A 14330-nucleotide genomic window follows, 5' to 3' on the forward strand; every position below is an offset into this window, starting at 1 on the left:
TTACTTTGGAAAGTGAGAAATGGAGGGAAAGGGATATATAGCATTTTGAATTATAGGACTTCAAAAAATAATTAAGAAAGAAATTTGTAGCACTTCTTAACCCTTAACAGCCTTCCTTTTATGCTTAATTTAGTTTTTAAAAAAATTAAGTATTTATTTACCTTATTTTTAGTTAAACATTTTCCTTCTCCCTCCCTTCAACACTGTTGATAAAGGAGGAATAGTAAAACTGTTGTAAACATGTATAATCAAGCAAAATAGATTTCTGCCTTGGCCATGTCCAAAAAAAAAAAAGTCATTCTGTGCTCTGAATCCATTACCATGTTTAGGAGGTAGCTAGCTAGTTTGTTTCATTATGAGTCCTCTGGAATGGCTGTGATTATTTAAGTTTTTCAGATTGATTGTCTTTAAAGTATTGAAGTTACATAACCTGTTTTCCTGGTTCTGCTTAGCCTTGCATGAGTTCATACAAATCTTCCCAGGTTTCTTTGAAATCATCACCTTTATCCTTTTTTTATAGCATAGTTGTATTCCATCATGTTCATATACTGTAACTTCTTTAGCCATTCTCCAGATGAAAGACACCCCCTCATTTTCCAATTCTTTGCCACCACAAACAGAGCTGCTGTAAATATTTTTGTGCACGTGGGTCTTTTTTCTCTTTAGTCTCTTTGTGTATGGACCTAATAGTGGTATTGCTGGGACAAAAGCTATGCCCACTTTAATAGGAACATGGTTCCAAATTGTTTTCCAGATTGGCTGAACCACAGCAACAGCTCTGCCAACAGTGCATTTTAGTTGTGTTAATTTTTTTTTCCCCTTTTGGAGGGCAGTTGGGGTTAAGTAACTTGTCCAAGGTTACATGGCTAGTTTTGTGTGTGTGGGTATTCAGTGTGAGGCTGGAACCAAACATGGGTCCTCCTGACTCTGGGGCTGGCGCTTTACTCACTTCACCACCTAGCTGCCCCTTGAGTGTAATTTTTTTTTTTTAAGCAATCGGGGTTAAGTAACTTGCTCAAGGTTACATGGCCAGTTATTTCTGGGTGTGGTGCTGAGTATCTGAGCTTGGATTTTGATCCACGTCATCCCAACACTGGGGTGGGTGCTCTTACTCACTGAGCCACCTGGCCGCCCCCTAAGCAGTTGGGGTTAAGTAACTTGCTCAAGGTTACTCGGCCAGGTGTTTCTGGGTAGGTACTAAGTGTCTGAGTTCGGGATTCGATCTCCAGGTCGTCCTGACACTAGAGCGTCCTGACACTGGAGCCGGTGCTCTTACTCGCTGTGCTACCTGGCCGCCCCGAGTGTAATTTTTTAAAAAGAAGCTTTCCAGCTTCTGTTTAAAGGAAGCTGAGGTGTATTTTGCAGAATGGTAGGTGAGGTTTACTTGCTGTGTGACCTCTATAAAATGGGGATAGTGATACTGTTTACTGTATAGAGCTGTTAAAACTGCCAAAGAGAATGTATAGTAAACATTTTATAAAATGTGAAGTGATATACAAACATAAAATATAACCGAAGATATAATTCTGATTTTCCCCGGAAATCATATTGCCATGTATTAATATCTTTGTCAATACTGAGTAATTGGCATTCTACATGCACATTAGGACTTTATACTTAGGACAATCCTGTAGATATTCAAAACACTTTTGGAACATCTCAAAACTACTTTAAAAACTATATTCCCAGCTACATACTTGGTTTATTTTTCATCCAAAATAGTATCATCAAGTTTGATCACGTCCTTTCTTCCTATTCCCCTTTCTTTGCCAAATGAGTTGTTTCAAAATTTAATTTCTCAGAGGAGGAAAAATGGCCAACAGTGAAATTATTCAAACTCTGGTGTCAACCTCCCTGGAATGAGAGTCTGGCTTCCTGAGGTAGCTGCTGGGTAGGGGGCAGTGCTCCGTTGGGAATATAGTTTTGTATATTTGTTTAAAAATGCCATATTCCCTCATAATTTTATCTTGCACAAGCTGTTGAATTTTAAAAAATTTTCTCTGTGCATGCCTTTTCTTCTCAACTAGATTGTAAAATCTTTGAGAACAGGGACCATGTGATAATTGATCTACCACACAGTGTCTAATAGTGATGTATGTATAATGGAGCTTAGACAGTGTTTGTTGTATGGATGTGTTACTAGTGCCTGCTAAATGAGGGAAGACATTTTGTTTTTCAGAAATGGCATGTTCCAGTCCTGTGCCTCTAGAGATGGAAGATGGAGATATGCCGACAGTGTTAAAGTTCCTCGATGACTTGGCCCATTCAGACAGGCCTCTTTTTATGGCCTGTGTCATCAGGCAGGTTGTCTTTCGTAGTTCTTTCTGGGATGCTACAGTATATACATTTTTCTAGGATTTCTTCAGGTGCTAAACTTCTATGTAGTTGAAAACTTTTAAATCACTAGTTGTTAATATTTTTTTAATCAAATAACCTTTTATGTAGTATAGTAGCTCTGGCCCAAAGCTAAAATTGGTGGCCCCTGTTTCTGTACTTTAGAAAAGATGGATCCATCTCTTGTCTAGATGTAAATCAAAGAGCTAGCTTATTTTCAAGGCAGGGGCTTGTGTTGGATGAAGAACTCAGATGGCCAGGGGATGATGTATGAAGGCCACAACCCTCGTGTTGGCACAGGAAGTTGGGGTATTGGAACGAGAATAGGAATGGACTTTTTGTTTATTTTGTACATCACACCAACCAAATATGAAATTTGTTCTTCTTATCTCTAGAGAGTAGAACTAGGACCAGTGCAAGTTAAATATATTTCAACTCAGTAATAAAGAAGAACTTAGAGTAGACCTGTCAGAAAATGTGATGGGATGTAGTGGGAAGTAGTGATCCACCTATCAGTGTAGGTATTCAAGTGAAGGTTTAATCACCACTTATCCAGGAGGTAGAGGGGATTCATACTCTTTGGATTGGTCAAATGACCTCTGGGGTCCTTATCTCTGAGAGTCTGATTTTTTTGTAGGCTTTATGAAAAGTTTGGGGAAAAAGCCCTTAGATGCTTGGTCAAATTCTTCCCATCCATTATGCCGTCAGATATCATGCAACTTTGTCGGAATCATCCAGCCCACTTTTTAATCTATTTGGATAGTCTTGTGAAATCAAAGCCTGAAGATCAGAGGTGAGTGACAAATGGTTTTCCTTTTCATGAAGAAGCTATTTAAATTATTCCTTTATGACTACAGCAGGACTGAGGAAGAAACTTGGGCACTTGACTGAATTTAATCTTGTTCTGTGAGCTGGTTTAGTAAACCCTGCACTCTGATCCTATCCTGTCTGCTTTCTAGGTGATTGTTGTTGCTTGATGATCAGAGTCTGCTGGCCAAAGGGACTAATCTAGTTCTCCTGTCTTCCTAAGGAGAGTTGTTAGGCTGTGGCTCCATGTTGACAGATATGATGCCTCTGTATCCCCTTGACAAAGTCTTGCCCCTTATCACATAATGCTCTAGGCCAACCCATCATGGAGATCAGCTCATTTCCTCTCAACAGTACCATGCACATAATAGGCACTTGATAAATGCTTGTTCAATTTATGGACAGTAGGCATTTAATAAGTATTGAATTTATAGGCCATGCATGGGCAGTAGGGCAGAGCCAATGATATGCTAAAAGGAAAATGTGGATGTTAATTCTGTCTCTTGAGCATATTAATTTACGTGTCTTTTCAGTGTATTTCCTTTAGAGAATTCATGTATAGAGAACACATGATTCTACTTTGCTTACTGTTTTTTGCTTTTTTTTTTTTTTGAGGGGAAAGGTAGGCAGTTGGGGTTAAGTGACTTGCCCAAGGTCACATGGCTAGTTTTTGTGTTAAGTGTCTGAGGCCGGATTTGAACTCAGGTCCTCCTGACTCCAGAGCCAGTGCTTTATTTATTGTGCCACCTAGCCGCCCCCGCTTACTATTTTTTAAATTGATTTTTATTAATATCTTTTGTTTTTACATCACCTAAATTTTTTTCCTGTATCCATTCCTTTCCTCCCTCAGGGACATTTCTAACAATAAAGATTTTTTTTTTTGCAAAAAGAGTAAGAAGAGAAAAAAATTCAATAAAACTGACCAACACATTGAAAAAACACAAATTTATGTGCACTCTTTCATATCTCTGAACTCCTCCCTCTACAAATAAGCAAGAAAAATGTCTTTTCATATCTCTTTGGGGACAGGCTTGTTCTTTATAATTTTGCAACATTCAGTTTTGTGGATGTTCTTTTTATTTATATTGTACTTTTATATTATGCTTATCATTTTTTAACAGCATTTGATTTGGTAACATAAAGCACTTCCTTAAAGGTTCCTTTTGATGTCTCTCCTTATTAAAATCATTCAGTATTCCTTGAAATATAAAACAACACAGATAATCCTGTTCAGTGACCCTCTGATCATAAACATCATGTGAGGCATAGAACAGGGATGTATGTGCTCACCAAAGGTATACTTCACTTTGGTGCAGGGGATCCAGCGTAGAGGAGGGATTTCCTGTGAAATGAAGTCCTCCAGATGCCCTGTTTACAGATAACATTTGCGGGTTGTATCTAGCCTTGCAAAGTTACAGAGTTTTCTGAAGGATATTTGTGACCACTCAAAAGATTTTGGCCATACCATCCAACCAGAAAAAACTTAAGTAGATGAAGAATATCTGTATGGCCTTCTTTAGATGAACAACTTCTAGGACTCATCCATCAGTGTTTGTATCTGGAATAGACAGTGTATGTGAATAGTGAGTTTTTGAGTTTGGTCTAGAGTTAAACAGGAGAAGGAAAACATTTTGGATTGCTTTTGAGGAGTTAACGTGCATCTTTAATGATCCCAACCTTCCCCTAAAAAAGAAAGGCCCATTTTTTAGATGCTAGTGTTTTACTAGTGTTGCTGTATAGCAGTGAGACATGGAATACCATGGTCTGTGAAGAACTGAAAAGAAATGTTATTCATTGGTCAATGGAGATTCATGGTGGGTTTGAATAGGCTGCAGCATACATATAACCAATGAGGAGCTTTAAAAAACAGAAGTGAAAAGCAATCAAAGAAAGGTACGACAGCAAAGGAGGATGGGTGGGTCGCATGGTAAGGGAAAGGATGACAGATGGATGGCGAGAATATTCTACTCATATCCTTAACATGTCAGGAGAAAGTGACTCCTGTTGTAAACTTATGGGAGAGTATGGACAAGGTTTGTGTAGAAGAGGCAGCCATGACTGCTTGAAAACTCTATCATTGGAAGGAGGATGTATATGAGGTCACGGAGCCATGTGAGTTTTTAAGTTTGGATTTTCAGTTATCTTTTATTTGATTGGCATGAGTCCATTTTGTTGATGAATAATCTAAGGTGGGACAATCTGAGAGGAAAATCGAAACATCACATAGAAATGAGATATAAATCTGAGGCCTTATCTTCTGTATTCTACAACCTTACTTAGCCCAGTGTTCTAAGCTGCCTTTTTGGGAGATGGTAGAGGGATTTAGATGCCCCTAAAGTTAAGGTTTTCCTCTGATTAAGGATTGAAGAAATGTAGGATTTTTGCCTTTTTGGTTTTAAGACTAGTCTGAATATAGGATCACATATTTTAGAGCTGGAAAAGAATCCTAAAGATCATCTAGTTATTTTTCTTTTTTGAAGGAATGAAGATAATAAGGCCCATAGAGACAAAAGCATTTGCCAAGGAATCTCACTTTGCCCTGAAGAAGGGAGAGGGATAAGGTGATGTGGTCATTATTTGCATTTTAGTGCTAAGAAACTTTGGATTGAGCAACCCTTGAGTTTCCTCCAGATATTTACATTAGATTATTCCTTTGACAGCTGTGAGATGGGTAACATTTGCTGTGAATTTTTCCTAGATTGTGCTTCCTTGAGTCTCTTCTTCAGCCTGAATCTTTAAAATTGGATTGGCTGCTTTTGGCAGTGACCCATGATGCCCCAGAAAGGACATGCACTATGGATGATAAAGGACATCCTAGGTAAGAGACAGTTTCTGTCATCCTCCCAGTGTAGGTGAAGGTGAAGCTTTTGGCAGCATGACATTTGTCAAACTCTTATCTTGTCCCAGGGGAGGGACAGCTTCTGTCTCCCTCCCCTTTCTTCTCTGGAGCACTTGGTGTACCTGGGTTTCACTTCTTCACCCAGGGAAAACTGCCTAGGAGCACATGTGCTCCCACTGATTAATGTTCAGCTTAGGTTTTTATACTTTCTTTTAATCCCATATAGAAAGTTTCAACTGGAAGAAATCATGGAGGTCTTATTGTCTAGTTTTTCCTAACTCAAGCCATACTGTGGGTGGATAAAAATTCTGAATTTTGTACAATGGCCCACTCTCCTTTCTGGATCCTTGATGTGGTCTCTCAATGGGCTTAGATGGGCAAAAGGGGAGAGAAAAGATGCTGGAGACCTTGGTCTAAGAATATTTTTAAGTTGGTTTCAACTAGGAAGTATACAACAGTTTGCATTTTGAGTACTTCTTGGCATTTCCATTGTTTTTTTTTTTTTTTAAATCAAGCTTTTGAAATCCTGACATTAACACATTCATTGGTATTTTTTATTTGCACATTCATTGGTATTTGCTTTTAACAGGTCCCATTCACACTTGCTCACCTGGGGTTACAGTCACCTGCTTCTGCTTCTGATTAAACTTCCAGCTAATTTTGTAATCAAAGAAAAGATGATTGACATTTGTAAGTCTCATGGGTAAGTGAACATTTCACTAGAGTCTAAGGCCAAGGAGCTGTGTCATTATAGCTAGTGACCTCATAATCTAACAGGTAATGTAAGTGTTAAATCACACAGGGAAGTAAGAATTTTACCAGAACATGAGTTCAAGTAGATTCATTTCAGCTCTGAACTTGGTTTAAAGTTCCTGAGACTTGAAGGACAGTATGTTATTACAGAGAGAGCCTGGTCTGAGTCAGGGAGCACTTTAGCTATCATTGAACCTCTGGTTTTTTGATCACTGGTGGGACCTCCGTTAGGCTCAGTGCCCTCATCTGGACCACAGGGAGAGCAGCTAACATGGTGCTGAAGTACTTTTCAGACCTTCTTGGAATCTTGGGGGCAGACGTTTTGTGTTTGTATCCCTGGTGCTTAACATGGGGCCTGCTCTCCTTGGCGCCCTTCCAGGTCTCAGCTGAAATCCTACCTTGAAGAAGCCTTTCCTGGTCCTCATTACTTCCAATGCCTTCCCTCAGTTATCTCTGATTTATCCTGTGGGGCCGCTAGGTAGGGCCATAGTGCATGGAGCACCCGCCCTGGGGTCAGAAGACTCATGGCAGATTAAAATCTGACCTCAGGCACTTACTAGCCGGATGACCCTGGGCAAATCACTTCCCCCGGTGTGCTTCCTTTTCCTCGCCTGTAAAGTGAACTGGAGAAGAAAATGGCAAACTGCTTCAGCATCTTTGCCAAGAATACTCCAAATGGGGGCACGGGGAGTTGGACATGACCGAGAAACAACTGAATGCACCACAATTTATCTGGTACACGGGGTGTCCCAAGTCTTAGTACAGTGTTAAGACTTGTTACCTTAACACTGTACTGAGACTTTTGGGGCACGCTTAGTATCTTGTTTGTATGAAGTTGTTTGCATGCTGCCTTCCCTGTTACACCGTGATCTGGACAGCGGGGACTGTTTTTTGTTTTTTCTGCACACAGTAGACACTTGCTGATTGAGTGTCATGTAGAATGGGGATTAGAATTGTTCTGCCTGACCTCAGCAGGCAGAAGCTCACAGCACCAAGGGGGGTGGGATGGGGTATAAAGAAAGACTTCCTAAGAATTAGAGCTATCCAGAAGTAGAGTGGGCTGCCTCAGGAGACAGCGAGTTCTTCTTAGAGATATTAAAATAAAGGTTGGATAATCACTTTTCAGGGATGAATTTATCTTCAGGAACATGTTTGACTATGGTTTCTGAGTTTCTACAAGATTGAGCAAAGGCAAGAGAAATCTAAATCTGTCTCTTCATGACTCCGGCTCATTGCTCCTAGTTCTGTTCTCTGGAAACACGTAGGATCATTCTAATTGTTCTGCAAGGCAAACCTTTAGTTATTGGGAGGAAGTTCTATCTCACCCTAGGTCTTTTCTTCTTTAGGATAAACACCTACAATTCCCTCAGCCAGTTCCCATGTTTTATAATTTTGAAACCTTCGCTGTTTTGGTTATACGTCTCTGGATACTATTCAGTTTGCCGTTGTCCTTTGACAATGGAGACCCAGGACTAAGCAGAGGAGCCTGGTCTTACTAGGCCAGTGTACAGTGGTATCATTAGACCTCCCTAGTACAGAACATTATGCCTTTCATTGTAGCCCAAAATCACTTTTTCAGCTACTGCATTGCATTATTGACTCATCAAACTTGTATTCTACTAAAAGTATAGGTTTATTTCAGATGCATTACTATCAGCCATTTCTTACAGCCATATTTAACCTAAGTTTATATTTATTGCTAACAAATTTAATCTTCTTAGATTAGTTCCACTTTCTAGCCTGTCAAGATCTTTTGGGTTGTTTCAGTCTAGTATTTCATATTCTTCCTTGCTTTTTGTCATCTTTAGATATGGTAAACATCTCACCTGTCTCTTTTCTAGTCATTGATAAAAACGTTAGGCAGCACAAAATTAAAGATAGATTCCCTAGGGGACTCCACTAGATGCCTCTTTCCAAATTGACATCTAACCGTTAGTGACTAGTCTTTGGATCCAGCTGCTCAACTGTTGTCTAGGCTAGAGGTGTCAAAACATGTGACTCACAACACTTCTGAGTGCAGCCCAAACCAGGTTAAAATATAATTGGGAAATATTAAAAAATATATATATACAGGAAAACATAGATAACATCACTTTTTTTTGGAGGCAGTAAGGATTAAGTAAGTGACTTGCCCATTGTCACACAGTGTCTGAGGCCAGATTTGAACTAAAGTCCTTCTGACTCCAGGGCCTGTGCTCTATCCATTACACCACTTAGCTGCCTCTGATAAGATTATATTTTAAAACTAAGTCTGTATACAGCTTGCAGGGGTCTTTATGTATAAATTAGATTGAGTGTAGCACTCAGTCTAGGCCACACTTCCCTATCTTGTCAAAAAGGGAAGCATGGGAGGCTTTTTAAAAGAGCCTTGCTAAAATCCATGTAGTACAAATTTTAAAGCACTATATTAATGAAGATTATTAGTGTTCTTTTTTTCCTCAGATTAGTTTATATTTTATTGTATCACACCAGTAGACCATAAACACTTAAATTATTAGGGACTATTTTGTTTTTTTGTGTTTGTAGGTCCAGTGGCTTGGGCAGTAATACATATCAATTAAATGTTTGTTGAATTGAGTTGCTGTAGTTTTTTTTCCCAAGTCAATAAACATTTATTAAGTACTTTCTGTATGCTAGGAAGTACTGTGTTAAGCACTAGGGTATATACAGAAAGGCAAAAACTAGACCTAGCCCAACTCATACCATGAGAAGTGAGTTGGGCCATCTACATATATTTCACTCCTATTCTGTAGAGAACACGATAAATAGAACTGAAAAAAATTACAAAGAAAGGAGTGTATGTGGTTGCATTAGTCAGGGAGTTTATAATATACTGGAAGGAGTTTGTTAAATGTAAGCATGTCTGTATAAATTGTCAGTTTTTACGTGGTCGGAAAGTGGGGTCAAAGGAATTATAGAAATGGCACCTGGGAGAACTTAATTTTTTTTTGTTTAATTTTTTAATTTAGTTATTAAATTTTTTCTCCCACTTAATAGTATTTTATTTTATTTTTTTGTAGTTACATGTAAAGATAGTTTTCAGAATTGTTGAAGTTGTTACAATAATATTTCATGAGATTCTAAGTAAGCGCAGAGAGGAAAGAACAAATCTGAGATATATTTCAGAGGAAAAATCAAGACTTAGTGACACTGGATATAGCAATTGAAGGAGAGGCAACAGCTAAAGTTTACTTATATGGGGAGCTGGTCTTCAGTGTTAGTGATGACATATTTAATGTCATTAATGTCATACTCTTTTGTGAGAGACACTTTGTATGAAAATTGATAGGCAAAATGTCCAGGGATCAGTGTTTGACTTCAATCAGTCAGTCAATCAATCAAGAAACATTTATTAATCTCCTACCATTTGCCAGACACTTTGCTAAGCACTTTGTATATCAGTGGCTTTAAAAAAACTGTCTAGGTAAAATCATTAGCATTATTTCATTCTTGAATTTTCTTCTCTATTTTCAGCTTCTGGTCTGGCTATCTTACTCTCTGTTTTGAGCTGGATAGAAGAAAAGAAGCTTTTACTAATATGGTATATATGAATGATATGAGAATTGTGGGGGCAGAAAATGGTAAGTAACCCTTACTTTGTGTTTACATAGTGTCTCTGGAGAGGTAACAGTGGTTCTTCAAAGGAAGAGGAAAACTGCTAGGGATTGGGGTGGAGGGGCAGACTTTCTGACAAATATGTATTACTTTCTGGCATTAATTTATGTATCCTGTGAGTCTACAAGGATTTTTTAAAGAGTGTATTTATTAGAGTGATACTAACAGAAAATAAAATTAGAGAATTCTAGAACTCTGGTGTGGGGCAGTGTCCAGATTACGGAAACCCAGTCCTTCAGGTGATTCAGGTCATGTCCTGTCACAAAGCCACTAGGTGGAAGGTTATCAGACAGAAAAAGGCCATAGTTTTTGGACTAGTGTTTAGGCTTAGGTGCTGTACTAGAACAGTTGATGTGAGCATTGTAGATTGTCCATTTTCTGTCTTTTGTTCTCATGTTTAGAGAATGACTGATCACCTTTTCTTTGGGTCCTGAGATTGATTACTTTGACAGGAAATAAAAATTTTTTAATCCAATTTTGTGGCATATATTTAGTACATTTAAGCCGTTCATTTACAAAATGCTTGAGCTCCTGCTTTATGAGAGGCCTTTCTTTGGCATAGTCATGACCAGAGTTTGTTGGTTGTGTTTAGGTTGGATTCCAGAGACAGTGGATGAATGGAAGCTTCTGTTGAATCTTGCATCTAGCAGTGGTAATGACTTGGCCCCTCAGGAGACACCAGACAAAAACGTCAGTGGTGACAGTTCCTGCGGTCCTCCCCTCATCACTGTAGAGAATGTGGCTCTGCTGCTAGCCAAGGTCATGGGCCCAGATAGGGCCTGTGTGTTGCTGCAGGAGTGTGGCTTGGCACTGGGTTTGTCTGAGAGATTTACCAGAACTTGCAACATCCTGAGGATTGCTGAGAAACGGCAGAGGTAAAAGCTGTCAGGCTTTAGTGATGACTTTGTGCAGTGACATTTCAATTATTGTCTAATTCAGGCACCCCTGTTTGCTAACATTTGATTCACACATGACTCTGACATGCCCTTCTGGATTTGGTTGGATGTGTGGAACTCTGAGTTGCCTTGGCAGCTTTCTGGATAACTCTCTTCCCAAATGAGACTTTCATTTGTTTGCAGGGATATCCTGAGATACTTGGATGGTTCCATGATCTTATCCGTGTGAGAGATTTCAGGACCTCCTTGCCTCCTTGTCCTGTGCAGTTCTTTTCTTCCCCCTTCTGTAAAATCTCCATTGGAGATTTACTCTCTCTGCTAGAAGCCTGGCTTCAATTCTTCAGATACTTCAGGGTATCAGTACAGCACTCTGGCTCCCTCCCTCCTTTCCTACAAGGCCTTTTCTTTATGCCACTTTTCTGTGGGTGGATCAGCATTATTAATATTTTGCAACCTACCTGTGCCTAGTGAGCCATGGTCATTAACTTTGATTATTTCTTTTCTTTGGAATTGCAGAGCATTGATCCAAAGCATGCTTGAAAAGTGTGACCGTTTTCTGTGGTCCCAGCAGGCCTAGTAGGGGAGGACAATCATGAAGTTTTGTGGAGAAAAACCCAACCAAGTGCTTTTGGAGTCTTTGGGTACACCATCCTGTATCCCCTTGTTGGATGAAAGGTGAAGATGGTCTGATGGCCTTCACATTTGCTGTGGAAATCATAGTGTTAATTAAATCTGACTTCTGAAAGCTGCCTTGGTGCTCAAATGGAATTCTGCATTAACTTACTAAGAACAGAGCCTGTGTTCCTGGGGGCCTGAGAGCTGCCTACCCAGCTGCCTTTCCAGTCACATGAGGAAAGAGTTCTGTTCCGGACCAGAGTGAGGGCAAAGGCTTTCTGTTTTTAAACAGGGGAACTGTTGTGTGAAATTTCAATTAATAGACAGAACAAATTAAACAGGACACAAATTGTGTATTTAAATTAAATGACTGAATTTAAAAATCAAATTAACTATTTCACTGTGTATTCTCCAATATTTATTTGACAACTTAAAATATCTACTCAGGTACAGCTGGCTGTTTCTCTATCCAGGATGCTTTATTGCTGTGCTTGCCTAAATTGGATGGTTCCAGACAATTATGCCCTTTAAGAAAATGCTCTTAATAAAAGCTAACTGGTATTATTACAGAGTACTAACTGGTACTATTAGAGAGTTCTTGCATTATTTAAATTGTGTAAAGATTCATTGTCAATAGCAAGTCCCTTGTGTATATTTATTATACTGAGTCTAAATTTTAAAAGAAGTTTCTGTTTTCTAATATAATTTCAGGATTTATAAATGGAGATGGAAACTTAAGATTCTTGGCCACACGAGGTAGTAAAAAGACCCTATTTCCTGTCTATCTAGACTGTAACTCTTAATTAGCTGGATGTCCTTGGGAAAATTTTACTTGAATATCAGTTTTGCTCATTCCTTTTTTGAGTTTAAGTTTTGATATCTCTAAAACAGATACTGATCATTATAAAATGTCCCTGCCAGAGTGACTTGAGGGAAACACCTTGTAAGGCAGGCAAGTGAATTCCAGCTACTACAAACCTTAGATTTTTAAACTAAAATATGCTTTTATATGCAGTGATTTTTTCAAAAAGGTGAGTGTAGGAGAAGATAAAGGGAAAAATTCCCAGAAAACAAGGCTCAGAACTAAGAAAATGAAAGAGGGGAAAGCATAGACTGCACAGAAGCATCATGTCTTCACTCCTTGAAGAAGGATCATAATGAAAGGTGGGGTGGTGGAGGGAGTGTGGGGCTGGGCTGTGTCCTGTGGGCAAGTCATTTCATCTCGCACAGTGCTCTGGGCAGCTCTCCAGGACTCTTCAGTTGCAGATCTGTCTTAGTAAAAGGAGTTTCCCAGCCAAGATTTCCTTGTATTTCTATAGCACTTTTCCTCACAACATTATTATCCTAGTCTTAGAGATGGAATTAAGACTGAGGCATCAAGAGATTTGCCTGTGATCACACAAGTTTCTGAGGCACGATTGGAATATAAATGTCCTGACTCAGTCATCAGTCTGTAAAGCTTCATAGGGGAAATCAGCCTAAAGGGATGGGGTGTCCTCAAGAATGAAATTCTGAAGGAAAAGAAACAATTTTCCAGGAGAAAAGAAGGATAAAGAGATTGTCCATGCATGGGGAAATCACCAATTTAGGTTTAAAATGATGTCCTGAAGAATCATACAATTTCAGAGTTGGAAGGGACCAGCCACTTAAGATTACCCCGGATATGTCTCTCCCTACTATAATCTGCCTGCCCTCAGGACATCCCTTAGCTTAACTGTTGGACAGGACCACAAACTATACCTCTTTATCAGGGATCCATATAAAAAAATCAATATTACCTTTATTATTGTGAAATCCTATAACCATTCAGAACTCTTGTAATTCATAATTATAGGCTGCCTAGGCCAAATCTCTCTTCCATATCTTCCACTACTTGCTTTCTCGTGCCCATCCATGTCGGTCTCTTTCCACTGTCCCTGTTCCACTCTGCCCTTCATTTGTCCCCTGTGGAATCTCATTCTATTAACAAACTATACTTCATATTAGATCTGTGCCTTGTCATTGGAAATTGTGTATTTTTTGCATACTGATGCAAAATATCCATATTTCTCCATGATAGAATGTATTCTTGAAGGCAGAGCCTATTTCATTTGGTCTTTATGTCCCTAGTGCCTGTTAACAGTGCTTGGAACATGGTAGGTGCTTTATAAATATTTGTTGGATTACAGTTCTTCAGAAGTGGAACGGGTTGTGTCAGAGGTGGTAAGTTGTCCCTCACTGTGAGTCTTCAAGCAAAGACTGCCTTTGTCAGTGTGGTAAAGGGGGTTCTTGGTTGGGTCTCAGTTGAATGAAGTGGCTTCTGTGGCCCCTTTCAACTCTGGGTTTGGATCCTGACTCTTCCATTTAATTACTTATTTGACCCTAGATAAGTCTAACCTTCAATTTTTTCGAGGTTAATAACATTTGCGTTCTCTACCCCACAGTGTTGTTATGATGTTATTATGTAAAAGTACCACATAGCCCCAAACTTC

General features: G+C 39.1%; 1 protein-coding gene across 5 annotated transcripts in view; it reads left to right on the forward strand.

The window, feature by feature from the left end:
* Positions 1 to 12433, forward strand: part of HPS5 (HPS5 biogenesis of lysosomal organelles complex 2 subunit 2) — a 41262-nt gene extending 28829 nt beyond the window's left edge. For all 5 annotated transcript variants that reach the window (XM_069073068.1, XM_069073078.1, XM_069073072.1 and 2 more), the window contains 7 exons: positions 2180 to 2300; positions 2972 to 3127; positions 5840 to 5959; positions 6570 to 6683; positions 10208 to 10314; positions 10941 to 11223; positions 11761 to 12433. In XM_069073068.1, the coding sequence (XP_068929169.1) occupies positions 2180 to 2300; positions 2972 to 3127; positions 5840 to 5959; positions 6570 to 6683; positions 10208 to 10314; positions 10941 to 11223; positions 11761 to 11821 (962 nt within the window). In that variant the 3' untranslated portion in view covers positions 11822 to 12433. The remainder of the gene's footprint in view (positions 1 to 2179; positions 2301 to 2971; positions 3128 to 5839; positions 5960 to 6569; positions 6684 to 10207; positions 10315 to 10940; positions 11224 to 11760) is intronic.
* The last annotated feature ends 1897 nt before the right edge of the window (positions 12434 to 14330 follow it).

This window comes from Petaurus breviceps, unplaced genomic scaffold (assembly GCF_028583685.1).
Source record: "Petaurus breviceps papuanus isolate PSGF00001 unplaced genomic scaffold, PetGlider_PUasm1.0 140, whole genome shotgun sequence".
NCBI lineage: Eukaryota > Metazoa > Chordata > Mammalia > Diprotodontia > Petauridae > Petaurus > Petaurus breviceps.